The sequence below is a fragment of the Notolabrus celidotus genome, chromosome 23 (genome assembly GCF_009762535.1).
Source record: "Notolabrus celidotus isolate fNotCel1 chromosome 23, fNotCel1.pri, whole genome shotgun sequence".
Classification (NCBI taxonomy): domain Eukaryota; kingdom Metazoa; phylum Chordata; class Actinopteri; order Labriformes; family Labridae; genus Notolabrus; species Notolabrus celidotus.
This window is the reverse complement of record NC_048294.1, coordinates 13,644,325-13,672,042: the sequence shown is the minus strand read 5'-3', so window position 1 is coordinate 13,672,042 and position 27,718 is coordinate 13,644,325. Positions and strand designations below refer to the sequence as shown.

The following is a 27,718-nucleotide window of genomic DNA, read 5'->3' as shown; positions in this document are numbered from 1 at the left end:
CCCTCACGCTCATCAGTTAAATACAGCACAAATGCGCCAAGTCCTGCAAAAAAAGTGTGGAGAGGATTTTCTCTCTGATGGCCATTAAATGGTCAGACTCAAGAAACAGATGCAGCACAAAGCTGATCAAAAATGAACTTCAAATATCTGTAAACTGTGACTTGTCATGTAAGGACTTCTCTCTGGCTGTGCAAAAGGACAAAAGACTGCTTGAGTGAGTCAAGAGCAGCAAAAAGTCTCCATGTAAAAAATACATTTGGGGAGTCATACTCCTCTTTTGCTTTTAATTTTTCTTTTTCCTGTTTTTTGATGTAAAGAGCCAAACTGTGGTTTCTTTGAGGTTTATTCATATGAGGTTACATAATGATACAGTAAGGATTAAAGGGAATATACACACTTTCTGCATTTCCAGTTGAATCAGAATCAGAATATACGCTGAATTCACACATCATGCTCACACCACCATGGCACCGTGCACCTGTCCCTTATTTAGTAATGAGAAAGTTGGCAACCCTAGACACAGCTAACCTAGCATGTTTTGACACTTTATATTAAATGGTCAAGCAAAAATGATATAGTTTCTAATTTAGAGTGTTTTAGAGAGTCTGGATTTAGTTACCTTTGAACACAGCAAGGCTAGTTGCTTCCTCTTATTTCCTACTTAAGCCAAGCTACGCTAACAAGTAGCTGATACTGTTTTTTTGATGCTAGGGACAGAGGCATCTTTTCTTAGCTCCATAGGCTTAAAACAGGGAGGGACAAGTCTAGACTGGCATGTTTTTAGCCTCAATTTTGAATATATAAAACAAGATAAGATGTTTGAGAGTTTCAATCAGCCAAGGTAATTTAAGCTAACCAGCTCCATCTTCTCTATCTTTAGATTAACATATAATATGGGAGTGATATTATTATTGCTATTGGAAGAAGACGAGTCAGTCCCTGAATTTTCTGATTATAATGCTTAGATATCACTTCCACTTTTCTATGTTCTTTGAAATTCAGAGGTTATGTAAGACAAATGTATTCATTTGTTTGTCTTCCTGCCTCGCTGCCCCTGAATACATTATAGTGCAATAAGCTAAATATGCAATAAGCTAAATATGCTTCTTTAGTCTAGACTCATAAACATGATCGAATTGATTCTGTATGAAAAGATCCATATGAGTAAAATATGCTGGTAGTAAGGTTTGTGGGTGTCAGGTTAGTGTCCAGAGTCTATCTCAATCTCAATTTATTTTCTCTGCAGACCTATAAATCCTCTTCCCACAACCCCTGTCTTTATGCACAGCCATAACAGCCTTTGTACATGCCGCTTAATGCGTTTCGCTAAGTCTCCATCACAGATATCCCCTGCTCTTAACTCTTAGCGCTCAGGTCTGCTCTCTGGTATTCATCTGACATTTCCCCAGACCTGCACTCACGCCCCGAGCCAAGCATGTAACCAAGAGGGCCATCCATTACCTTAGGTACAGTCTGGTGACATTATTACCCCTCTATTGTGCGATCCTGAAAGAGGAAGGACATTCCACCAGCCCATGAGAGCCACACACAGCCGACAGGAATATGTGGTGGCAATCGTTTGGTGGAGAGAGAGATCAATACACTTGGGGACGAGGGGTGGAGCAGACTATTTTTAAAGTTGTGCTGGGGATTAGGGAGCAGCAATGAGAGGGAAACAGTGTCAAGGGTATATCACATCAAGAGCGTTAATGTCATGTCATTGGCTACTGTCTCATCCCGGATGGAGCAGGGTAAAAACAAAAGGAGAGTCGTGAAGCACAGGGGCCAAAAGTGGGAGAGCGATGTAGCAATCCGTCCCTCGCAGATGTTAGGGTAATTGACAGATCCTCTGTGTCAATTAAATCCTGTCTGCAGGGGGGGACGAGCAGGGTGGTGTAAATAATTTATGAAGCACACAGGAGGTATAGGAGAGGTAAAAGCGGTTGGAGAGAGGGCAGAGGGAGGAGAAGAGAGGGTTAACACATGTATTACTTCACTCAACACATTATCAGGGAAAAGAGAATCACTCTTTACAAGACAGTCAAGTGAGAGGAAGCCAGATAAGCACGCCAACGACTTACTATTTTTTTCTTATTTTAGATCTCACACGGACAATTTACATGAGGCTGAAATGCTATCGCTCAGTTCTCGCCACGCAGTGAATAATTTCTAATTAAGCGTCCCTATCTCCGCAGAGCTCTGTGTAATTAATGTTTCATGAGGTGTGGGACCCTGTTAATGACTGAAAAGGCAATTAAGGACTGTCTTCTCTGTTTTCTTTTCTCGTCACTATCCCGCCACATGTTTGTCCCCCCCTCCCCAGCCCTGCTTTAAGCATGCGATCCAGCATCATTTAAGTCGAGCCTCATCAATCCAGCTTTGCAGTGGAATCGCAGAGGCCGTATTTCGTGCTCGCCTCCACATCCGAGTCCATAATGTGGTGACTGAGGGGCTGATTTTCACAAATGCACAAGCTGTTGCCGGTTTGCAGATGGGAAGAGTTCCATCAGACAGCAGGGGATGAAGTAGAGGGGGCAGGGATGGAGGTAGAGGCAGGTGGCGAACGCCGTTGTCACACGGCGTGAGCGCCTGACCTGCAAAGCTGGAGGAGTCGCGTCCTTTCTCCCCCACCCCCTCAGCCCATATTCTCCATCTTTTTCTCATCACAAGCCCCTGAAAGGAGTGTAGATTCTCACCGCAGGGGCAGCTCTCACATTTTGACCCCCTATTGCTCACCTTCCCATAGTCCCAGCCCTCACCCCCCTCCCAAATCACCTCTCCTCACTCCGAAACCCTCTCGTCATATTACCTTTATTTATTCCTCCTTCTGCTGCTCACTTCAAACGCAGCCATCCAACTGCTTGTTAGTGCTGCCCCCTTTAGTTCAGTGATGACCCTGTCTTTATCACCGAGATGCCCTTCTGCTGCTTTAAAAGCCCCGCCTCTGTGTATTAATCAAACCCCAAATGAGCCAAAATAGCCCGTTTAAACTGTCCAAGAGGTGGTCAGCATGAAAGAGAAGGGCTCAAGATTTGATTTAGACGGCTGATTCTGAATAGCAGGGGCGGCCATTTTAAGAAGCCCCTTCATTATCTTCCTCTGTGGCCATTAAAAACATCCTCCCTATCTGTCCTGATCCTGAGACCATCGAATCAATCACACTTCCAGGAATATATGAAAGAGAAGAGGAGAAGAGAGGAAATAAATAAGTTTTAAAAAAAAGTGCACAAGGCTGTAAATAGTGCTTTAGCACAGCAGTGCACTGGTATGAAAGCTCCCAGGTGTTAAGTAAACCCAAATGAAGTGGAGGAACCAATAAAAGCTGCTTCAAAGCTCCCCTATAATCTTGTCAGTTAGGAAGGACACCCACTAGCCGATGCAGGATTTTCTCTGATTGATATCATTCATATTCCCTCTTCATAGAGCACCCGCAGTAAGTACACACAGCAGCCTGCGCTCTTATTTTCTCCTTGCTTAAAGCACGTCATGATATAAAAGTAGGGGGTAAAGTGCCTTTAATGCATTAAGGTAATGCGGTGGAGAGTTTTTACAAGAGTGGTGTCTAAAAGTTTGGATCAATCCCCTGAAGTTGATGTGGAGAAGTCCAATAAACTGTGTCGCACTCAGTCCACGTCAGCTCTGCAGGTGGACTGTTAACAAAATACTTTATGACTTTTAAGTGCATGTCACCAACGGAGATGGATGGCAAAATAATACTGTTACGGTTTACAATGCATCAGCACAATGATGTAATTAAGATTGGCAGAGCACTGACACACTGATGGCAAGCTTTATATGTAGGACACGTATGTAAGAGTCATCTGCACTTAAAGGTGTACAACATCTTCACCATTGATAGTATGTGCACATCATAATTTGTTTTGGATGGTGGCTCCTATGCAGACATTAGTTATCAAAGTTTACTTCCAAGGCAAGCATCTGCATCTATATTTGATCCCTCAAGGTCTGCAGAAATTGCTACAGGGCTCAGAATGTTTTTATTATGTCTGGGTTGAACTCTTCATGTTTGAAAATCTGCAGTAATAACTTTTACAGGCCAGATGATGGCCTTCGCACTAGATTACTTTTCAAATACAGTATCGCATGCAAACACCTTGTAAATGTGTCTTTAGATTGAAGCAAACTGTCAATGCTATTCAAACAGACCTAGCACAAGACAGACAAAGCAGTTTTATTTGAATATGATAATTGTGACTGAAGGTCTGACCACTGCTTTTTATCTCATTTCATTTGTTCAGCTGCTTCTTTTCAAGGCCAGGATTTAAAACAGTCCATGTTACTTCAGCCTCTCACGTGTCATATCTTAACCTTGTCTTTACAACGGGGGCCAGGTTTTTGACAGATTTAAAGCACACTTTCCAGTCCCAATGTGACTTGAATCAAAAATTAAACCTGTTACTATGGATATGTTATTCCACCAGCTGACATCTTTCCCTTCAACTTTTGCTATGTGTTGATTTTGGAAACCCCTGCCAACAAAGTGATTCCACTTCAGTGTGATTTTTTGTCAAAAAAATAATGCTGATAAGTGGTAATGACCAAAAAAATACATCACTGATTTCATGGCAACACAACCCTGGCACGAGCTTGGTCTAGGGCATCCAAGTGGTTGCTGCCCGTGCAATAATAAAAGAAGGAATCAGGTGGCTGTCGAGCAAAAGGCAAAGGGAAAAGGCGGACCTTACCTGTAGCGACTTCTTTCCAGGACACCATGCACTGTTCTGGGACTAGCTCACTGCTTCCTTCTTGTTACCCCTCAGGGTTTCAGATGACAGTTCATTTTCAAGGTTACATATATAACACACGACACAACTCAACGCAATGGGGAAAAGGGGAGAACTTCTCAACAATGTCTTTCACGGCTTCAACAATGGCGTCTCTTTTCTTCTCGCCTCCTCACAGATGTCTGCCTGAGCTAATCAAGACCACAGCGTTACCGTTTCATTGGCCAATTGGTCACGTGACCAGAAAGGCCTGCCCATCTGTAGCTCGCCATAATACCAATGCTCTAGACAGTATTGCGGTAACACTGATAATAAAACCTAAGCTGAATATACAATTAGTTTTTCATGATTAGTTGAGATAAGACTAAATGTTAGAGGTGAACCTAAGGACTTTTAAAATCCCTTATATTGTCCACTACTGTGGGTATAACCTGTCAAAATACAAGCAATTCATTCCTGTGAGAGACTGAGTTAGTTTAGGGGTGTAGTGCTCACTTTGCCACTTAACCTGTAACAAGTTAACTCTGTCAAAAACGCAAGGCTCTCCCTTGTAACTCCAGAGTCTATGTTCCCTCCCCAATAAGCCCTGGTTAACTCCCTAGTAACGACCTATTAGTTGTAAGCTTCAGAGTAACTCGCTGTTCACTCCTGAGTAAGAACCTGTTAACTTCCTAGTTACCACATTAACTTTCTAGTTAAAGCAAGGCAAGGCAACTTCATTTGTATAGCACATTTCATACACAAGGGCAACTCAATGTGCTTTACATTAAAACATTAAAAGCATTGTAAACATTCAGACAAGCATAAAACAGCACAATTAAAATGACAAAATATAATAAAGCAGAAAAGAAAAGGGTAATTAGAAATATATTAAAAGTTAATTTAAAATTTGCATTTAAAGCAAGTTAAAATAAGCTAAAATTGGAAGGCAGTGGCAAATAAAAAAGTTTTAAGCTTTGATTTAAAAGAGGTGAGAGTTGGAGCGGACCTACAGCTTTCAGGGAGTTTTTTCCAGATATGTGGTGCATAATGACTAAGCTCTGCTTCACCATGTTTCGTTCTGACTCTAGGGACTGAAAACACCATGATAACTCCTTAATTATTACCTAGCAACTCCCTGTTGACTATCTGTTAACTTTCTACTAACTCCCTATGAACCCCTTGTACACTCACTGGCAATTCCCTAGAAACTCCTTGTTGATTTACTAATATCTTCTCTGTGCCTACCTTTTAACACCCTCTTTTCTTCCTGACAACTCTTTAGTATCATCCTGGTAACTTCCTAGCAACTCCCTGTTAGCTCTTTGTCAACCCTCTAGTCACTACTTAACAAACATTTTTAACCTCCCGATGACTCCTTTTTACTCCCTAGTAACTCACTAGTAACCCGATGTGAAGTCCTTGTTAACTCGCAAGTATCTCCCTGTTAACCCCATTATTACTCCCTTGTAACACCAATTTTACTCTCTGGTAATTCCGAAGTAACTTCCTGTTAACTCCCTACTAAATCCTTGTTTACTCAGTGCTAACCTCTTTGTCTTACACCTTCCCCGCAGCAGCAGTTTTGGGCATTAAATATAGCTATGTAGAAATCATCAGTCTCTATACTGATGATATTTTTTTCTTTTTTTAGCTCAGAAAGAGGCACCACTGTGAATTTTAGTCTTTAAGTATTAATTTAGCATCTTAAAGCTCCTCACAGGAACTATAAGCTCTCAAATAATGTGTGACAGACTTTCACAACAAATATCATGTTTGGGACTAAATTATGTATAGCAACAGATGCAGCCAAGAAATAAGAGTTTATATCGAACCCAAAATTATTAGAGCTCATATTCAATGAAAGCCGCAGAGCTGCCATTGTCAGTGTGTTCCAAAAACACGGCAAGCAATGCATCAATGTGCAGAAAAACAACAGGGAAGAAGATTTCTAGCAAAAAGGGATTTAGGTTCTTATGAAATACAGTAATATTCAAATTCTTTCATCTCTGTTGAATGTCTCTTCAGATGAATAACTGCTGTTTTGTGATTAGTTAAAGATCATCAATGCCTCTATTCACCCATCCCTCTCTGCCCTCACACTGCATGTGCAGCCCAGAGCTCCCCCTCCAGGTACTAAAGATGTTTTTTGGACGAGTTCCCACCTGATCAAAGCATCAGACCACCCGAGTCACTGTGTGACCTCTTGCCCTGCATCCGCCCTCCCCCACTGCAGACCCAAATACACGGTTTAGCAGTGGTGGAGGGTGACCTTTCTAGACTCCCCCAGATGAAGGAAGGCAGCAGAATTATTTTCTGCCTGTCATGCCCTTATCTGTGTCTGGCTGTTGTTTGTTTTAAATTACATGGAAGAACGACTTTCCAGCAGATGAGGGCCGAAGAGAGGATCGAGGCGGAATAATGAAAAGGAAGAAGAGAGTTCTGCAGCGCAGGCTTTACAGTGTCTCCTCCATGCTGTGTTGAACTGCCGTATCATCTCCCTTGTAAAATATTATGAGAGGATTAGTTGTGACAATACAGGGCAGTTGTGACTTTAAACATTACCCATTCATTATTTCTCTTAGGCTGTGTTCAACCCCGCATTGCAAAGATCTCTCCGTTAGCTTTGAAACCATCAGTCACCGGTTAAAAGCTGGTTAATTGTTTTAAGGATGACATCCTGTTGTGATGAACATGCAGTGTTTAGCAGGCTCTCGTCTAACGTACCCAAACAACCTTTCCTTACACAGTCAGAGTGTATTTGAGGGGAGCCAAGACAGTGTATCAAAGATGAAAGATCTTGTTTTGTTGTGAATACAGAGGCAGAGTAAAAAATGATGAATATGAAAGAAAGATATTTTCCCAAAGTGCTGCCTGGAGCTCCTGTGTAGCTGCAGAAAGAAAGGAAACAGAAAGTTAGGTATGCAGCGAGACAGAATGAAAAGCTAATTGATAAGCCGTCTTTTTCTGTCACTGACAAGCAGCATTTCATAACACACATGTACCCTGAACCGTTTTGCAAACCCTTTCACCACAATGCTTCCTGGCCTTATTGGATTTCCGCAGAAAATGTTTTTGCATCTTGGCTGAGCTTGGCAGTGCTTGGATAAAGCGCATTTCTTGAGCCGGCAGCTATAATAAACACAAGGAGATTATGGTCATAGTCTTGATTGGATGATGAATTAAGCTTGATGCTTTGGGAGAGCAGTGATATTGTGCTGGTGGTGTCTGATTACAGACTGTGGAGTCTGTTCAATCTTATAAAATCATCAAAAATGAACATGGCCCTCTGCAGTAAGAGATTAAGGCTTGGTGTGCTTTTATTATGAGGGGTGCTTAACTCACAGATGCTAGTTCTGCACATGCAGATAGTGATGGACACCGTGTACAGGTATGAGTCTTTGTACTCAATGCTCAAAGCCTAAGACTGCCAATATGTAGCATGTCGTGTCAGCCCTCCAACATTCAATGACACCATGTGTTAATGAGAGAACAAAAGTATCTTTTTTAGTCTTTTGGACTGGAAAAATAGACGTTTCTGTAAGTATGAAACACACAGTTTTATTTATAACACTTAATACTGAGAAAGCAGTTGGACATATTACATTCACAAGTACCCATTAAAAATTCACAAATCCTACTATGAAAAACCCTTGATAATAACAGTCACTTAATCCTTTTTTCATTGGAATAAATTAATCAAATTCATATCAACAAATATAAAAACTAAAGACTTTATACCCTAAAAGGAGTTTGAAGTATTCTAAGTAGAACTTTTTGTGTGTTATGATACCAAAATCCTTGCTTTTGGGACTCACTGGTAGAATCAGTCGTCTCTTGATCAAAGGAAGGAGGTTTGATCCCAGTTTAATCTTCGGGCAAGACACTGAACCCCAAGTTACTCCCAGTGTCACAGCCAGCAGTCTGTGGGTACTTGTACTGATGGGCATTCGGGCGCTGAAAGTAACAGTCTCTGTTATCAGTGTATGCATGTGTCTAACAAGCGTCCACCTCTGGTCTTGAGAGATGAAACCAATGCTGAGGTGAAAAAAAGTGTAATTCCTTGAATGTCCACATGAAGCAGGCTCCAAAAGACAATGAGATACCTTTAACACCCATGTTAAAATGTTTACGGTCTTGTACAAAACGGTCTCTGTAGGCAATTTCTCTATTCATACACACTGTGGAAATCTTTGTAATGTTTTTATTTTATGTCATGTTATGAGTTTTGCATAATAAGGCGTACTTGTGACTGACAAGGGGGTGCTTTGAGCTGGATTGCTGGCAGCCCATTTCAACTCTACTTCTTTGGCTGTTTTCGAAACCGCCTACTATACTAGCAAGTGCGTACTGATTTGGTCAAAATTCAGTATGTAGTAAGTAGTATGTGAACAAGCGCAAAATCTGCAGTATGCCAAAACTTCCCAGATGTCTACTGATTTGGGAAAATTTCACAGTATGCAGCGGACCAGCCTGCCTTGCGTACTGTTTCCCACAATATACAGCACTCGTTACGCTTTTTCTTTTCTCTTCCTTTTTTGACGGGGAACTCAGTTTTTAGGTGCAGTGAGGGTTATTGAATTACATATAAACCACTTCCTAACTTTTTAAATCATAAGTGATGCTAAAGAAGCAGTTTTTCTATCAGCTTGGCCGTTTCTTACTTCCACTTTCCCAAACCAGAAATCTAGTGATGTCTGGCCCAGCGTACTGCAACACAGACCGAACAGAACAGTCATACTACAGACTAAATTCAAATGCAGTATGTAGTAGGCAGTACCTACTGCCTACTACATTAGTAGGAAGTATGCGGCAAGCCGTTTCGAAAACAGCCTTTGTCTCCATCTACATTGACCAAAAGTTAGGTTGAGTCAGCATTTCTAATGGTGTCATGATGGCAGCCATTGTTGGCTAACGTCACTATGCCTACACAATAGACTGTATAAATAATGGACATAGTATCCATGAAGTAACGCATCTGTTCTGAAGGGCTGTTTTGGAGCCAATCTTCATACACAGTATGAACCGGCTTTGAGTTGTCAGAAGATTAGATAAGCGCTATGCTAGGACAGTCCATTTACCTTTCTCCTGATCATAACCATGAACCTGCTTTTCCTTTGCTCTTTCAGCTAATGAAGTCTTATGTACTCAATAAACTCCTCACGAAAGACACAGCATTTCACAGCCAGGTTGAGCAGGACTCAGGTCAGTGTGGAGTATAATTTGAAACAGTTGAAGGGCCGTCTAAAGGGCAGCTGCTTAATTAAGCACTTCCATGCTGATATATCCTGCGTTCTCGTAGTTGTACGATCAGCGTGGTGTGTACTACATAATATGTCTCAGCATTTCATGGGGGATGCTTTTGATTGCCTGTGGTGTGCACCCCCTGAGGAGATCAGAGTGCAGGCTGCATCCTCAGATCCTCCCTTTACAGTAGGTTTTGACGCAGAAGGATAGCATGGAGCTCGCTGTATTGCATCATAAAATGGGAGATATTCCCATTATTGCTGCAGATTTTGAGCATCCTTGTCTGTCATTTTGAGATGTTTTTTTTTTCATTACTAGATTAGAAGTGTGCTGGTTTGTACAATGATATTTCTGCTTTAAACAATCCTCTTATGTGCCAGACCACAGTGCTAAAATATATTAAATCTTAGTTAAAGATCCCAACTATATACACCAATGATATTTTCCAACACTTCTCTGCCAATTTTGGAATGTTTGGCCAGAGAAAAAGGTCAAAGTTCATGATAATATTGTTGTAACGGGTGCTTGGTTCAAACGCAAGGTCATGTAGATGTTTTTGATTCATAATGTAAGAAATTCCAACTAAGGAGTGTGAGAATCTGCCAATAGTTGTCCAAAAGTAGCATTCAAGTCTAGATAAAACATAAGAAAATACATTTTGTGTTTTAAATAACCAGTCCCTCATGCAGTTTATGCAAAATAACATTATTCTGCAGCTGTTCGACTAGAGCAGTTATGTTGTTCCTAAAGGGACTCCTCTACACATGGAGTCCATTCAGTGCTTCTTTACTTCACCAACGCTGAGCCTCACTTCCTCTCTCTCGCTCCCTTGGGGATAGTGTATGCCTGCAGTTTATTCACCATATCTCTAATTGCCACTGAGGGAGCCTCTGACTGTTGTTGCATGTAGCTCCGTACCAGCCCACAATGGACGTTTCAACGAGTGAATCCAACATTAGGGAATTAATTAGGCAGAAAACAATGGGTCATAAGAGTGCTAACGACAAAATAACAAGGCACATTCTTATTTGGTGCTCACCAGACGTTGCACACGACCAGAAAGTTGCAGAATGCTAATTAGCTTAAGAGCTTAGCTATGGCCCATTTTCATCTGTGACAATATAACTTATCCAGGATATTGTTCATGTTGTCAAAATTCACGAAGAGAGATTTTTACATTTCAAAAACCTGGCTGTTCAAATCCTTCAATGAAGTGATGTTCAGAACACTTAAAAAGCAAGGATTTGGGGTTTGTTTTGCCTTTCAAGAGGTACAGATGAAGATAAAAACAATTTAAATCTCATTAATTTGCTGTCACTGCGCATATTAACAAAAACATGCAATTTTCAATCCAGCCCTGTCACAGTTGTAGATCCAGTTTTCTCTACAATTGGCTCTGTTTGGTGTCCACCATCTTCTGGGGAACGTATCTGGCTCTTTCACCACTAAATGATAAAATCTGTTCACTAGCTTGAAGCCAACTTCCTCTGTCCACAGGTAGCTTATGTTCGTTTGGTCTTTTTTCATCTGCCTGCTGCTCAAAACTAAGTTGTTGAGGGCTTTGGGACTGAACCATAAAATATGAAATAGGTATTTTTGGTGCTGAAGCTAAAGGACTCTGTAGAACTGAGGGGGGAACTGCAGAATTTGGTGATAATTCTACTTCGGTTGTTGCTCCCAGTGAAACTTTTCTCATTAGCTTTAACTCAGGAACTTTTGTCTGACAAAGGCATAGTCTCTGGCAGCAGTGGCTGACTTTCCAAGGTTTGGGTAGCCAGTGTTTAGTGTTGAAGGACTTCCAGCCGAGACTACTTTTTGTGTGTGAGATGCCTTTGTTTACAGTCCAATCAGCAACTTGGGAGGCAAAGTGGAGTTTGTGTGGAGCCATGACGTCTGTCTGTCTGTCTGTCTGTCTGTCTGTCTGTCTGTCTGTCTGTCTGTCTGTCTGTCTGTCTGTCTGTCTGTATGTCTGTCTGTCTGTCTGTCTGTCTGTCTGTCTGGATTACATTACAGCATATTGCATTTCATCTCTTTTAACTGCGACATGAACTGTTTTCGTACACACAGTCTGAGCCTGATGAAATGCTGGTGGACAATTAAACTCAGATGGCAACATACACTTTGAAAATAAAAGAGCCCGAATTTTTGGGTTTCAGATTCAGATTTGGCCAATTAGAATTGTCTTTCTTTAACACACAAGGAATTTTTAGTTGGTTATTAAACAGACTTGATTAATATCGATGTCTCTGCATGGCCTACAAAAGCAAAGCAGATCATCAGTGTAAGGATTGATCATTTCAGTATGGTTATTTTCAGAGTCTGAAACCACTGGCTAGGTGTCAGCCGAAGTGATTTAGTGTCATTTGAGAGTCAAAATTAAACAGGATGAGATTTTTTGATACAAAACACAACTTTTACATGTTTCAAATCAGTAAAAGAATAGGAGGTCACACTTTTGGCTCATTTCCACCAAGCGGTCTGGTATGGATCAGTACAGTTTGGTACGGGTCGGATTGGTAACGCCTGTTTGTGTTTCCACAGCCAACCGTGCTCTACTTGGTTGGTGGTGTGTAAGCCGGGTGCCCATAGCCGTGTCAGCTACATAATAGCTTGAAGTCATGGCAGCGCAACACAGTGTACTCCTCTAATGAATGCAACAAAGAAGAAAAATGTGAGGAAAGTCTGCACCTCCGTGGTCGACCATGGAACGGTGTGTCTTGACGCCATTTTCCAAACAAAAAAAGGTTATATTCCTGATGTCCACTGGAGATTCAAACATGGCGGGGTTATGTGTTGTTCTTCATTACCGCTGTCACACAGGAAGTGACAATTCTTTCGACGGACTGCAGTGTTTCTATCTCCACCTTCTGGGGTTGGATCCGTATGTCTGGTACCCCAACAGAATGGTACCAAAAAGTGGGACAGTACGGCTCGGTAATTTGGGGACCTGTCCAGGTTTTAGTCAATGGAAACGCCACAAAATGCGTGCCGTACCGAGACGAACCAAACTGAACCGCTTGGTGGAAACGGGGCTTTACTCAACATGGGGCTCCAGAATCATGACAAAACTGAAAGTTCCTCTAATGAGCAAACAAACTTTGTCCTTATAAGCCTAATCAATCATATGTTGATACTAAAATACTGATATTATTTAATTGTTTATAAAAAAACTTTAACTGCATCAGGTTACATGACCACCTCTTTCTAAAAATATGCAATGTCAATCCCTTTATTACCTGTATTTTTGTCTATTTTTGAGCCACAATCTATAGTGAAAGATTCTTACTTAATTTGAGGGGAAACCAAAAGTTACTCTAAAGGATTGACTCTGTGCACCTCTTATATTTTTGCAGGGGATCATTGGTTGGCAGCCCTCTGAGACAGGTAGCTCTTTTTAGTTGCACTCACGCACGCACGCACGCACACACGCATGCACACTCACACACACTCCCGGACACACTCACACACACACTCACAACCCATCCCCAACAAACAGACATATAGATAAATACTGTGGATCAAACTCATCAGACTGATGTATCCACTCTGCCAGCATAACTTATATTAAGCTACGCTTCCAAAAAATATTGAACCCAACCTTACAGGTTTTATTTTTTTTTACTCAAAGCTAAGATGTGATTACGCTTAAATAACTTTTACATTACTGATCAAAAACAGACTGCCTTCTCTTTGAATCTGTGCCTTTGTTGTTTTCATCCATGACAATACTTCTTAACCATTATCTCCCCCTACATAAAAAGCAATTTCTGTCTCATCTCCCTTGGCTTTTTCATTCGACTCAAATTGATGCTTTCTTTTGCATTTGATGCAGAAGATTGTGTGAAACCTACTATTTCCTGAAAGGGTTGAAAGTTTATCCATAAGCTAGAAACTTTGTTGCTCTCCTGATGTCAAGCTGCTTTTTCTGGCAGCTGCTTGTGACTCACCTGCGCCTCCAGCTCAGTGCATACAGGAAGCTCGACGTGATGGGAAATATGAGACCAATTATATTTTTTCATCTCCTTTGCTTCTTGCTTTGTCTCTTTCTTCTAGTACAGTGCCCTTTTATCTATCTCACTGTCAGGTTAACTTGCCAGTGTGCAACTTCCTCAGTTCAAAATGATCGATACATCTGCACAAAAGATGACTGGATTCTACTCAAATAACAAACTTTTCCTTTTTGCTCCTTTTACTTTGAAAGGTTCTGAATTTTAGTTCAGTCAAAAAAAGGACAAAATATATATTTTTTTAAATTACATGCTTAATGAAACCAGGCAATGTAAGCACAGAGCTCAAAACTTCACATAAGAAATACAGATTCAGCAGTAATGCTCTATTTAATCAATCCATTCAATTTCACCCTTAAATGAAATCAAAGTTACAAACAACAAAGGCTACAATTATATATTAAATGAAGTGCACTCTAATGTCTAGAATGTTATGCGTATTAAATAATAAGCCACCACACCCATAGTGTGCAAACCAAAGTGCAGTATATCCCTCTGTCCTCCTCCACCTACTTGTTGAAATCCAAACATCCATCAATGTATTAATCACTCAATAAAGATCATCATCACCCCGTGTTTCTGTGTGACATTGTTTATATTTTATAGCACAGAGTCTCTGTGGTATAAAAGTCCAATACCTCACCTCTTGCCTGCCTCTGGGGATTGTGTAGACCAGGGGTTCCCAAACTTTTCAGCCTGCGACCCCCAAATATAGGTGCCAAAGACTCACAACCCCACTGTCCCTCAAAGTGATTTAATGTGGCTTAATTTAGCTGGCCTACCTATAAGAGCATGTGTCTGTGTTTCCTGTGACATTATGAATTAACCTACTGCTACTGATGCTTTTGAAAACTAGTTTTTCACTAACCCTAAACTTAGGAGTCATCTGGCAAAAAGAAAGGCAAAAAAATCATTACATTTTCTATTTTCAAGGTTTTTTTTCAAATTTAGCTACTATTTTTAGTTTTGTTTGGATCAAAATATTTTAATTCATCAGCAGATTTAAGATAAAGCTTTATAATGACATATTTTCATGTCTTCTTCATGTTTCTTGTTTAAGTATTTTTGTAACTAGACCATAAACTCCAGTTTGACATGACACCATGCTGTGACCACAGGAGGAAAGAAGAGCTTATTATTGAGAGGACTGTCATCTTTTTTGTAACTCTTTCTTTGTACTGATGTCTTCATTGTGCCTTCTTGTTTTAGAAAGTTAAAAACTAGAAAGTTTTATTAAATTGTGTGATGACTCCATCTAAATGTCTCAAAAACCAAGGAAATGCTGATTGATTCTCGTCAGAACCAACCAGTCAAGGCACCAACTGTCATCAATGGATTTGCTGTGGAGACAGTGAATCAGTATAAATACTTAGGCAACATTCTTGATGACAAACTGACTTTTAATGCTAACACTGACGCCATTTGCAAAAAAGGCCAATCAGAGACTCTTTTTCTTGAGGAAGTTGAGGTGTTTTAATGTTGACAGATCACTTTTGCAAATATTGTATTCATCTTTTATTGAGTCTATTTTAACTTTTACAATGACCTCTTGGTTTGGTAACCTCAGCACTTCTAAGAAGAACAGGTTGGGTTATATTATCAGAGTCTGCCGAAAGATCTTTGGCACTAATCTTAATGATCTTGGCCATCTTTATCAAGTGAGAGCCACTCAGAAGGCAAAGGCCATCCTTGAAGACCCTCACCACCCCCTTTATTCAGAGTTTAGACTCTTGCCAACAGGGAGGAGGTTCACATATACTAAGAGGGCCAGATCTAACCGATATCTAAGATAATTTTTGCCCTCAGCTGTTGGGTTTTAAACAAACTGTAGGACCTTGCCATTCTACATCGGATTGTGGTACCTTTGGTCTAATGTGCAGGAAAGATGATGTCATCCCCAGGAGTTGTATGGATATGTATTTAATAAATTAATGTGTGAACTTGTGTTTGTTATAATGTGACTGCTGTTGCAAAACCAAATTGCCCCTTGGGGACAATAAAGATTTTCTAATCTAATGTTCTAATCTAGATTTGGTGACGGCTACACCGTGATCGTGAGGGTCGGAGGCTCTCCTCCTCAGCTCAAGCTGGTCGAGGACTTTGTCCTGCAGACCTTCCCGGGCAGCCTCCTGAAGGAGAAGCATCACAACACACTGCAGTATCAGTTCCCATACGCAGAGGGCGCTTTGGCCAACATCTTCAGCCAGTTCACCAATCACCGGGAACAACTGGACGTGGAAGACTACTCTGTGTCCCAGACCACTCTGGATCAGGTGAGACTAATGAAAATGAAGACTTTTTCACATGAGCCTTTTGGGTTTTTGATTATTTGGAACACAAGTTGCTTCATTTTATTTAATAGTGTGAAAACAAGAATTCATTCATTCAGTTTTGTACTGGGATTGTGCTTGAGAAAATTGCATGAGGACAAAATGTGACATATTTACTGCTGCAAAAAAAGCAAAGTTAAAACGGCATCCTCAATTCTCAACAATCTTTTATTGAAAACCTGAAGATGATACAGAAGTACCGACTTTTGCTGCACTACATCACATACAGAAGATAGTATAAGCATTAAAAAACAGAAGTATAGATGACATGCTTCCCTTTATTTTTGTGTAAGTCAACTTTTACAATGATTAATGATTAACCTTAACATACATCATCAGTAGTATTACAAAGAGAACTGTGAGGCATGTAAATGTGTGGTGTATTTGAAGATACATTTAATGTTATTCAGTCAAAGTTGCTGCCATACCATGAAGGCTACTTACCAACGTTATTATAGGTGTTTTTCAACCGCAGGAACTTTACCCCGGTTCTAGGGATTTTACCCCTGAACTACGTGCGTTTCGACCTGAGGAACCAGGGTCTAAATTTAGTTCAGGGGTAGCTAATCATCCCCCTGAAAAGCTCCTGCTTTGGGGGTAGTACTTTTCAAAGGTCCTGGGACTTTTGGTTGAAGGTAACGGTGTTTGTGGAGTTTACACAGTTGTTGAAATACAGAGGGAGTTCTTGGGAATGCAAACTAGTTTAGTTTTTTATTAAGATTTCTAAATATTATTTAATACTTTTTTTCTCCATATGTCACTGGCCTGATTTGCATAATCTATCCAGGACTTCAGCCCGCGGACGAAACGCAGACAACAATGGGGGCACAGGAAACTTTTAGTTCAGGGTAAAGTAGTTCTGGGGGCTAAAAGACCCCAGGACTCTTGGTCGAAATGCACCTTATGTGACTGTTTCATTTCACCTCCCGCTTGTTTTTAACCGTCTTCCTCTCATTAAGACTTAAATTTTGCAGACATACGTTACACCAAGCTTTAAGATATTTTCTAAAAACTAAAATGGGCCTTTTGCTAATTACTATGCACCGATGACCTTTTCTTCATCACTACTCCAAAGTATCAATCGTCAAGCTAAAGGTTAAAATAAATCAACTACATCCTTTTTAATTTTCACCTTTTAAATAAAGCTGGAAACACATTGAGACTAATCATTCTGCACTCAGAATTAGTAGTAGTATGCTCGGCAAACATATTCACAAGCTCGTCTTTCACTGAGTTGTTTGAATTGCATGTTGTTATTATTCTTTTATTTAGTCTGCAAAAAATTCGTTAAATAGAAAAAAAAGTAAATAAATTAAACTCCAAAGTGTAGTTTATGTTTTGAAACGTTAATATTTCTAAAGGTTTGTTGAATGCGTAGCCTTGGTGATTGCACATTTTCCTTTATCCAGATACCTTTAAAAGAAAGTCGTGTTTTTAAACTTCAGATTGATAGTGTTGTTTTATGATTTCTGTAATAATTCTTGATAGAAAACACTTCAAATTTCAGCTTGTACAGCAGCAACAGAGACACAACTTGTCTGTAAATTTCTCCTCTGACATGGACAGAATAAAGGCAGACTGCAGGGTGTCCAGGGCCGTGTTCTGCTGTCTCAGTGTAATTCTGCAGAGTGCCAGCTCCCTTTAACAGATCCTTGGCTCATCAGTCAATGAATTTAGCATCCAAAGTGCTCTAAGTCAGTGCAGGTCTGCTCAGTGTAGGATAAGATTTAAAGATCTATCATTGCCTTCACATTGTCTTCTCCTATTAAGGCTGTCAGAATGAGAAATGAGGACTACACTGAGTTTGTGTAGTCAAGAGAGATAGTCTCCAGGTACCGATATCAATCAAGGATCTGGAAGGAGACTTTTATTTAGATGTATAAAAGCATAAAGCCCTCCCAGTCGGATCCTTTTTTATTCAAGCCCAAAGGCACTGGCTAGACCCCCTGATTGGCCAGATAAACTGAGCCCTGCATGTTACTTCACCTTGTGTTTTCTAAATGGCCCCGAGGACCTGATGCAATCAGGCACTCTGGGGTGAGTGCGAGTGTGTCTGGTCTTGCAAGCCTGCCATTAGCTCAGCGGCAGATGAGCAGGTGGGAGGTGGGGAAGACCTCTGAGTGGTGCAGAAAGGTCATCGGTCCACTCCACCATGGGGTGAAAAACAGCCTCTCCGAATACAAAAAAAAAAACCCAGACAGATATGAGACAGAGTGAGCCGTCTGTGTGCCGCTGTTGTATTTCAATCAAATGATATGACTTCAGGAAGACTACAGGGATGTGAAGCATTTCATTATCAACATGATCCCTTGTGGATAAGTCCTAATTCAAGATGAAACCATCTTGTTCAGCATTAGTTGAATAAAACATGACCTTTTAAGGGGAATTGCCCCATAACTATGACAGGAGAGGAATTCATGAAGAGCTAAATGCTTTAACTACCTGTGGGTAACTGTCACATTTGGTTTTGTTTCAAGAATTTTTAGCAGTACTCTGATTCTCCCCGACGGATCTTCTATGTTCCCTCTAAAATAGTGTAATTTGTCCTTTAACTTCTTCATCAACTTGCCCCACATTCTGCTCTGGTCAATATTTACCAGATCAGAGGCAGTAAATAAATCATACCTGGTCCGGGAGGTCATTGCATTAAAACGCAGAGCAGAGGACTGGAGAACCTGCGGAGACCCAGACTGTCACCTTTCAGCCTGTGATTTATAGAGAAGAGCCTTGACCTTTCGTATAACACCAGCCTTGCACTACAATTAATATTGATCCACAGAGCCTTGAGCTCTGGGTGTTAATGCTGATGGCCGATACAGTGCAGAGCAGATGGAGCATTTGAAAGGAGAATGTGACTTCTGAACTGTCTTTGAGGGGCAGGTGGTACAATGTAAAGTATTTCATCCTTTGTGTGCAGACGTGTAACAGTCACTACTGAACCACTGAAGCAGGTGACCTTTTTAGTTTCATATCCAAAGTAGTCTTAATCGTCACTTTTAAAGAATGTCTTAACCTTAAATGTAGTTTTCTAGAATTTGAATTTAATGTTACAGTATATTAAAGGAACATTTTGTAAAAAAAAATACTTCTTAAGAAACAACACAATTAAAGTAGCAGTGATATGCCTTTGAGAACATGTGTAGCTAGCTGTTAAGTTAAGATTGGTTTATTACACCCCCCAGATGACCTCCCTGTTGACCTGTTTCTGGTTAGTCCCAGTTCAGCAGTAGGTATTAAATGACACAGAGGCTTTTCTATGACTTGCTTTAATGTTATGAAACCATGAAATTGATTTTGCAAAGATTAACTTGCAATTAAAGGCCTTAAAGCTGGGGTTGGTAGTCACGGAAAACTAGCATGAATTTGAATCCAGCATTTCCTCAGGACTCTGTCTAACCCTATGGTCTAACCCCTCACCCTCTCCCCTCTGAGCTCCTCCAAAACGATGCCCCCGCTCACATGCACGAGGGCCGCTGATTTGCGGCCATATGATGGTGACTAATTCAAAACCGGCACTCAGCACATCATTTGTGAAAAACCCACAAGATGAAAACACCCAAACATTATCATAGTGAAAGTTAAAACCACAAACAAACATGGCTGCTGTTAGTACTCACAACTGTCATGCTAGCATTATCCAGTTGTACCAGTGACACGTTATCAGGAGAAAAGTTATAACACATATAATACTGTAGCAGCTCTACTGTTTGTTAAACATGTTCAGTTTAGATGTTCTTAATTCCTACAGTGTTGACAGTTAGTGAAGTCAGCAGGAAGGAGAGGAGGTGTGAGAGAGTGTGCGAGCAGGAGAGACAGGCGTGAGAAGTTTTTCATTTATTCAAACTTTGATTGTTGCTTTGTTGGTTGGCGTGCTCACGGCCGACAGTGACCGGTTAGTAAAGATCAACGTGTTCACGAATCGGCTCGTCATCCCTACAGCGTCCGGATGGATGCTACAATATGCATTTCTGTAGGACTTACTAAATGTCATTAATTCTTTGCTTGTCAGAACCCCTGTGGTGAGAGCTTTTTACACTCTGATCCGGACTACAGTGAATGAGATTAGATCGTTAGCTGCACTTACATACAGATATCTGTTCATGGAAACAAATTAATTAACATGAGATTGGGACCAGTGAAGGCCGAGATGACAATACAGTGGATTGTACTCAGCCTGCTTTTGCCTGAACTCAGACTATTGTCCTTCATACACAAAAGCCTACTGAAACATGATTGGCCAGTACTGCTCAAACTACAACTTTACTACTAATAGAAACCAACACACTCTCAGATTACTGCGATCACGGACCTGTAGCACTGGTTATACACCCTGATCTAGAATCTGTTTAAAGAGTTTAACAAATAATAAAGAAGTAACACAAACACTGTTTCTGTTACTGTATTAAATACTAATTTATCATAAGTTTTTCTAGCTAAAGAGCAGACAGATGTTGAATGCTTCAACACACTCTGACTATTGTGTAGACAATTTACAGTTAATTCTCTTTCTATATAAAAGCACTGCTTCTGATTAAATTAGTCGCAACATTATTTGTGCATCACTTAGATGCCTGAATAATGCATCCAAGGTAAAATGAAATGTAAACCTATCAATAATTAATAACTTATAAATATCCTTCTTAATGCTGCTTAAAAGCCAACGTTAAAGTGCTTTGATGAATTGTAAAAACATTTTATTACAAGGGGAGTGCATCAGGCACAACTATTAGAAATCAAATCAAATCCTCTTTGTTTATACAGCACATTTTAAACAACAGCAAAGTTAAGCAAAGTGCTGTGGTGTAAATTAAGATAACAGCATTAAAAGTGGGGACATAAAGTAGAATATAAAGGAAACATTACAATACTGTAAAAAACATAAAAACAAAATAAATCAGAAAATGAAAGACAGAATGAGAGAAGCCACGTACCTCTCATGTTCAGTTAAAAGCTTATGAATAAAAGTGCAAATGTTAAAAGTAGGTTTAGACATTTTAACGTGTTGTGTAGCTCATTCCTCAATATGAGGGCCACAGCTGGAAAGTCAGTCACCCTGATTTGCAGTCAGGTCTTGGGACCACAAGCAGCTGAACAGCGGACCTCAAAGCCCTTGGGGGGGGGGGGGGGGGGGGGGGGGGGGGGGGGGGGTGTAGACATACAAATGGTTTGAGAGGTATTGAAGTGCTCACCCATAAAGAGATATTACAACACACAATAACATTTCAAAATGAATCTTAAAAATGAACAGGGAGGCCAGGATTGGAGTATCATGTTCTGGCTTGTGTGTGCATGCTAAAGATGAGCAGCAGCATTTTTGCATTGGCTGTAGGCCTCCAATACATCATGGAAACATTAGTTCATTGCAGTATTCAGCAGGGGTTCAATTAACAGCATGTATCAGTTGCACACAATCAATAATATATCAAATAGTTTAAACCTAGATGAAGAAAAAACATGAGTTTGATTTGTAAGATTACTTAAAACAATATTTAAAGCTACACTGGTTCTTTAGTTGTACATTAATGAAATGTTAAATTACTCCTTTTAATTTTGAAAGGCAAGGGAAGATGAATGGCACCTAAATCACTGCAGCTCCTCTTGGCTCAATGCTAAGAAGCATTTTAGCATCTTTCATCTGATTGTTTGTTTTTCTTATAGTAAAACATCCAAACTTTGCAGAGACCAAAAAGAATCCCTAACAAGAGCAAGTGAATATTGAACTCACATTTCCCTGGTTTCAAGAGACATGACTCCAAATGAATGATATTGCAGCAATGGCGTTCGAAATGGCAGCTGTTTGCCTTCATAATGTTTGAATGTTGTATCAACAGCTTCATGAACTGCAACCAAATAACCGAAAAAATTCCAATATTTCAAGTTTAATATGCATGTTATATTCGCTTTCATTCCCAGTAACTGGTTGGTGATGGTTCTAGGGCTTGTGCTGAAGCCATGTAATTGCAACTTAATGGTAAAAGTCCAGTTGTTTTGACCACTCTTTGACTAGCAGACTGAAACCAAATGTGCCACACCTGAAGAACGTTCAAACTCAGTGAAGCGTCATGGATATGTGGACAACATGTTACGAAGAAGAAAGAAAAAAAAATACCATTTCACATTCAGTAAGCATGCCTTTAGCACACAGGAGAGGTTAATTGGGTCATTCATTTCTTTCCCCTCCTCTGTTCTGCCTCAACGGGCATCAAATAAACACCCAAATGTACCCTCTGTAATGTGATTAATGCCTGTATCTGTCTGTTATTAAGAAAATGCCACTCAACAGCACTGGTGCATGACGTTCATGTCATGAGTGGATGGCTGGCTAAATACAGAAAGGGTGTGTTATCGAGGGAAAGGCACATCACAATGCACGGGATGTATCACCATGGTCATCTCAGTCAGAAATGCTGTTAACTAAGCCCACTGAATACGTTTTTCAAATCATTCTAGGGTCCTTATGTAAAGTCGAATAAAAAGACTAGAATGGCAGTCTTTTGCAAAAGTGCACATCCTTGACTGTGAATATGAAATTCTCTGCATGCCTCAGCACATCAAGCCAATATCAGCCTGTGGCAGGGTCAGAGGCTGAGAGAGATGGGCAGAGGGTGTATTTGTTGATACTGTCATTCTTATCCTCTTACTCACTCTGCTCTGAAAGATGCCTTGACTACTGTGACCTTGAAACACACTGCTGATGGTCTGACATCATACACGCTGAAGCTGTAGCCTTGGGTGTTCTGCAGAACTATCTTGGCTCTCTGGTCCAAGTTAGACCTCTGTTTGCTTCTTATACACCCAGCGCCCTGAGCTCTGAGGTCAGAAGCTCTATGTATACAGTAGGTATGTCCTGAATTTAAATAAAGGGATTCTTGAACATATAGTGGTTTGTGCTTGAATAGCAGTTGTTCATTATGCTTGAAAAGGCAGTACACAAAGTGAGAAATCCTTTTTTCCCTTAAAATGAACAAAGGACTATAATCTGCTTGTGTAGAATTACAGTTACTTACTGGAAGCATAACAACTAGATTCCATGAAATCCCAACTTAAAACAGTTTGACTCCTCAGTTAAACCTTATTACAGTATGGAAATAGCAGAGTTTGAAACAGCTCACGTCTTCTGTAAAGCTGCCTATGGGCAAGGCACTCCAAACAGATGTAGTAGTCCGGCCAGTCTACATTAAAAAAAAAACAGTAAGCTGTATTTACACTGGACTCAAGTGTTGCTGAGGCAGGATTACCAAAGACACATATATTTATGCTCAGTAACTTACCCCGGATGAAGAAAATGTAAGCTGTAGTACTGTTAAAGGTTTATTAAAGGAACTCAATGACAAATGGATAATAAATAATACATGTTGTGTGCAGGAATTTATGCCTGGTGATCAGTATTTAAAACGGTAAAACTCAAGAAGTGTGTAAGTGTTAAAATTGCATACTTACAATTTAATCATAATGTGCCTATCTGCGCTCTTGCACGGTCAAACTATGTCCCCTTGTAAAGTATGGAGCTAGAGGCTAAGCCTAGGGTAGGCCAGATGCAGAGATATTAACGGGTAGCCTTGGCTCTGCAAAATTTGAGCTTGAGGCCGGGGGTAGTTACAGTAGCTTAGCAGAAGAACCTGAAGCAGAGAGGCCTAGCATAAACCAAACCCAGTGGCAAGGATATTAAAGCTTGTCATGGTTTGAATACGTTTGGAGTGACAGGTAGGAGGGTAGGAGACACCTAGCTTTGACTAGTAGCAGGAATATTAACAGCTTTTCCTGATTCTGCAAAGTATTTAAGTGGAACCAGGAGGCAGTAAGCCTACCCTAGCTTGAGGATTTGAAGCAGGGGTAACATCAGCCTGTCTTGGTTCTTTTAAGTATGAAAAAGAGGTGGAGAGCAGTTAGCTTAGCCGAGCATAAAGACTGGAAGCAGGGATATAGCTGGAAGTAACTACCTCAGCTTAACATAAAAACTGAGAGCAAGGAAGTAAAATGCTTGTCCTTCTTTGGATAGACTTGTTGCTAGTGGCAGGAGGCAGTTAGCCTAGCTTTGTATAAAAATACAAGTAACTGGTATCAGCCTTTGCCATGACATCAAATATGAAGCTAGAGTCAAGCGACAGTCAGCCTAGCTTGACATAAAGAGTAGAAGCAGGAATCCTAACAGCTAGTTAGCCTAGCTTATCATAATGCCTAGAAATAGTAAAAAGAAAAAGTTTGCCCAGGTTCATATAAATATGGAGCTATTGGCAAGATGCAGTTGGCCTAGCTTAGCACAAACTGATGCTTGCTTAAGCTAGGCTAATGGGGTGAGAACAGCCAGCCCTGATCTTTTCTTTTGTTAAGAAAATCTGCCTTTTGTACTTTAATTAAGTAACCTATTACAGATTTACTTCCTTTACATATTTACATAGGCTGTACTTTGGATTTTATATGTTTCATAGTCATGAAAACACCTTTTGTTCAGAAAATTGAGTTCACAGATGTTAACACTAAATTATAAGGCTGCTGATTATATAAACCTTCTAATTAAAAACAGAAGCATCAAAGGGGGACAGGATGGATCTTTACAGCCCTATCTTTATTATGAGCCTCTCAGGTACAAAAGCCCAAAAGGACACTTGTTTGTTTCTGCTCATTTATGATCTGTCCATGTATGTATTTACTGTCCTCCCCATCTTATTTATTTGCCGGTGCATAGCTTTAGGGAAGGATTTAATTCATGGGAAGTCTGAGTAGTTTTTGATGGAATTGGTCTGGAGGATATTTTATTTCTTTTTTTTTATTCCCCATTGAAGTTTTAAATACAATCTAGTAATTTCACATCCCTTTTATGTTCACACAGCGACTGAAAATCCTTTAATGAAATAGCAATGCTCTTATCACTTTATGTGATCCTCTTTGCTGCTTTTTTTCTGTGGTATAAAAATCTTTGTGTAGCTTAACTGCAACAGACAGCTAATGCTAAGAGAATAAAAAAGCCTGGACGACAAGGATGTTTACAGCTCAATGAAATACACACAGCTTTTTATGAACACCATAGGATTGATTCCTTCTGACATTAAATGGGCATCACAGAGAGAAGAATGATTGTTTTATTCTCTTTCTCAGCTGGTCAAAGATGTCAAACTGACATTCACTGTGTGAGCCTAGACACCTTCTTGATGCTTCATAGCCCTTGTCTGGCAACTCATTCTCATGCACCCCGTTGTCTGTACCACTATTTCTGTTTGTTTTAGAGGCAGAGGGGTGAGGGAGAGCATAAATGTGATGGAGAGAGAAATGTCCACAGGCACTTCAGTGTTGTGTGCATTATACGCTTTTTATCTTTCCTTTAAGTACCTTCATTCCTCATTGTTTTTCAGGTCTTTGTGAATTTTGCAAGACACCAGCATGGGGAGAACGACTCTGAGGCCTACGACAACCCAGTCGACATTTCAGACGAGCTGCCACTGAAGTCTGTGAAGACCATCCAAGAAGCGACGGTTTAACACCCACGAGAAAAGCCCCACATAATGCACTTGGACTGGGCCAGCAATATGCTGTACTTTAAACAAATCTGTAAAGGGCTGAAATGACTGACTGATGGATTTTAAACCAAACAAAGTTATGTTTTAGTTTTGATCACCACATCATGCCTTACATCTCACTCTTAAGCTTTTAACTCTTTATATCAATATATTAAAACACAGTGCATCTTAAAACCAGCTAGCGTATAGAGTTGTTTGAATCAAATCCTAAAAAGGCTGAACACAGCTTGGAGTATTTCATCTCTCCTCTAAAGCCTCTTTGAAATATTTTCTTCGACTGAATGTTTTTATACGAGACAGAATAAAGGGGTCACCACACCAAATGAAAATTTAACCAGCTTCAAGAATTTAACGGGTATAAATCAATCTGCATGTGAAAAACCCCAGAAAAATTCTCACTGCGCTGGCAGATTTTTTCCATTTCACTCAGAAAAATCAACTTAAAAGACTAAATTATAGATTAAAAGACTTCATAAGAAGATGATTTTGTGAAGCTTTCACAACAGAAAATCCAGTCTGATTTGTTCAGATTATATCGCACCAAAATATATCTCAGGAGAGTGACAGGACCGGTTGGTCATGGAAAGCCTTTTTACATTGCACAACATCTTCAGACTGATTTTATATTTTTAGAATTGTTTACTCCTTGTAATAATAATAATATTTCACACTGTAAAACTATACAAGTATACACTTAGCACTATAGGTATATGTGTACATTTATAGATACTGAGAGATTATCAATAAGCAACTACTGAAACAACTTGTGTCTACAAAGAAAGCAACACATCCCATGTGTTCAACAACCTGATCTTACTTCCAACTGTGTTAGATTCAGTTATTATGAACATCAGCAGACACACATCAGAATTATTAATGAAGAAAAATCAACGTAGTTCTATTTATTACTATTTTATTGTCTTGAGGCATTCATCTATTTAGTTCATCACTTTTTCTTTTAGAATGAATACAATCATATTTGTGTAATAGCACTTTCTTATATTGATACTAGTGTGTTGACCTATGACACATGAATGAAGCACTCCATCACATACACAAAAAACGTACAGTTAAAGAGAATACATTTTCTCACAATGTGCCTTTTAAACACACAATGATAGCTTGAAAACAATTTTGCTATCAGCCATAATGAACCTGTGTGGTATATATGATGTAGAATGTCACTGTGTTGTCTTTGTTTTGTTTTGCAAGAATGTAGATCATTTAACTGAAGTTGACTGTTTGCTACAGTAAGCCTCATTTAGTGTCTTTTTCGAGGTCTGTCAAGCTTTCCATTTACATACATTGAACTTAACGTAATAATTAAGTTTTAGTAGCATTTCTAAAAGTTTGTTCTGCCAACGATTTTGCAGTAATAAATGAAAACTCCTGTCTGTTCATTTGTTCAGTGACTTGGTTGAACAAAGCACCTATGCATAACTAATACCATGAGTAGTCTAATGCTAAAATACTAAAGCTAAATGGCCCGGACAACAAGTCAGCATCCTAATCTGTTCATGATCAATGTTGAAGACAGGAGAAGCTAAATGCAGGAGCACAGCATTGTTCGGTAGAGGAGGGTAGTCCTAGTGTTGAAAAGAACATTTTATATTTGACTGTTACTTCATTCAAATTTCAAAACATTTGGCTTCTTTGCTTTAATACTTGTTCAAAAAGATTTAAACATACAGCTTCTAATTCTGCCACACTGTTTGTTCTTCATTTTCTGCCGTAATGTGACATACTTTAGTTCTGCAAAATAACAGCTTCTATAAACATAAAAAAAACCACGTTGTTCATGAACATACCTGCAAGTAGCATCTTGATACTGAATGCATTTCAGTTAAATGTTCACTTGTTTCCCACCATAATGAGAAATCTTGCAATACTTCATC

The 27,718-nt window shown here is 39.8% G+C and overlaps 1 protein-coding gene across 1 annotated transcript in view; it reads left to right on the top strand.

Annotated features, from left to right (window-relative positions):
* LOC117807432 (phospholipid-transporting ATPase ABCA1-like) overlaps window positions 1-27,223 on the top strand; it is a 255,352-nt gene extending 228,129 nt beyond the window's left edge. The window contains 2 exon segments of the mRNA XM_034676741.1: window positions 16,008-16,251; window positions 25,659-27,223. Coding sequence (XP_034532632.1) covers window positions 16,008-16,251; window positions 25,659-25,784 — 370 coding nt within the window. The 3' untranslated portion in view covers window positions 25,785-27,223.
* The last annotated feature ends 495 nt before the right edge of the window (window positions 27,224-27,718 follow it).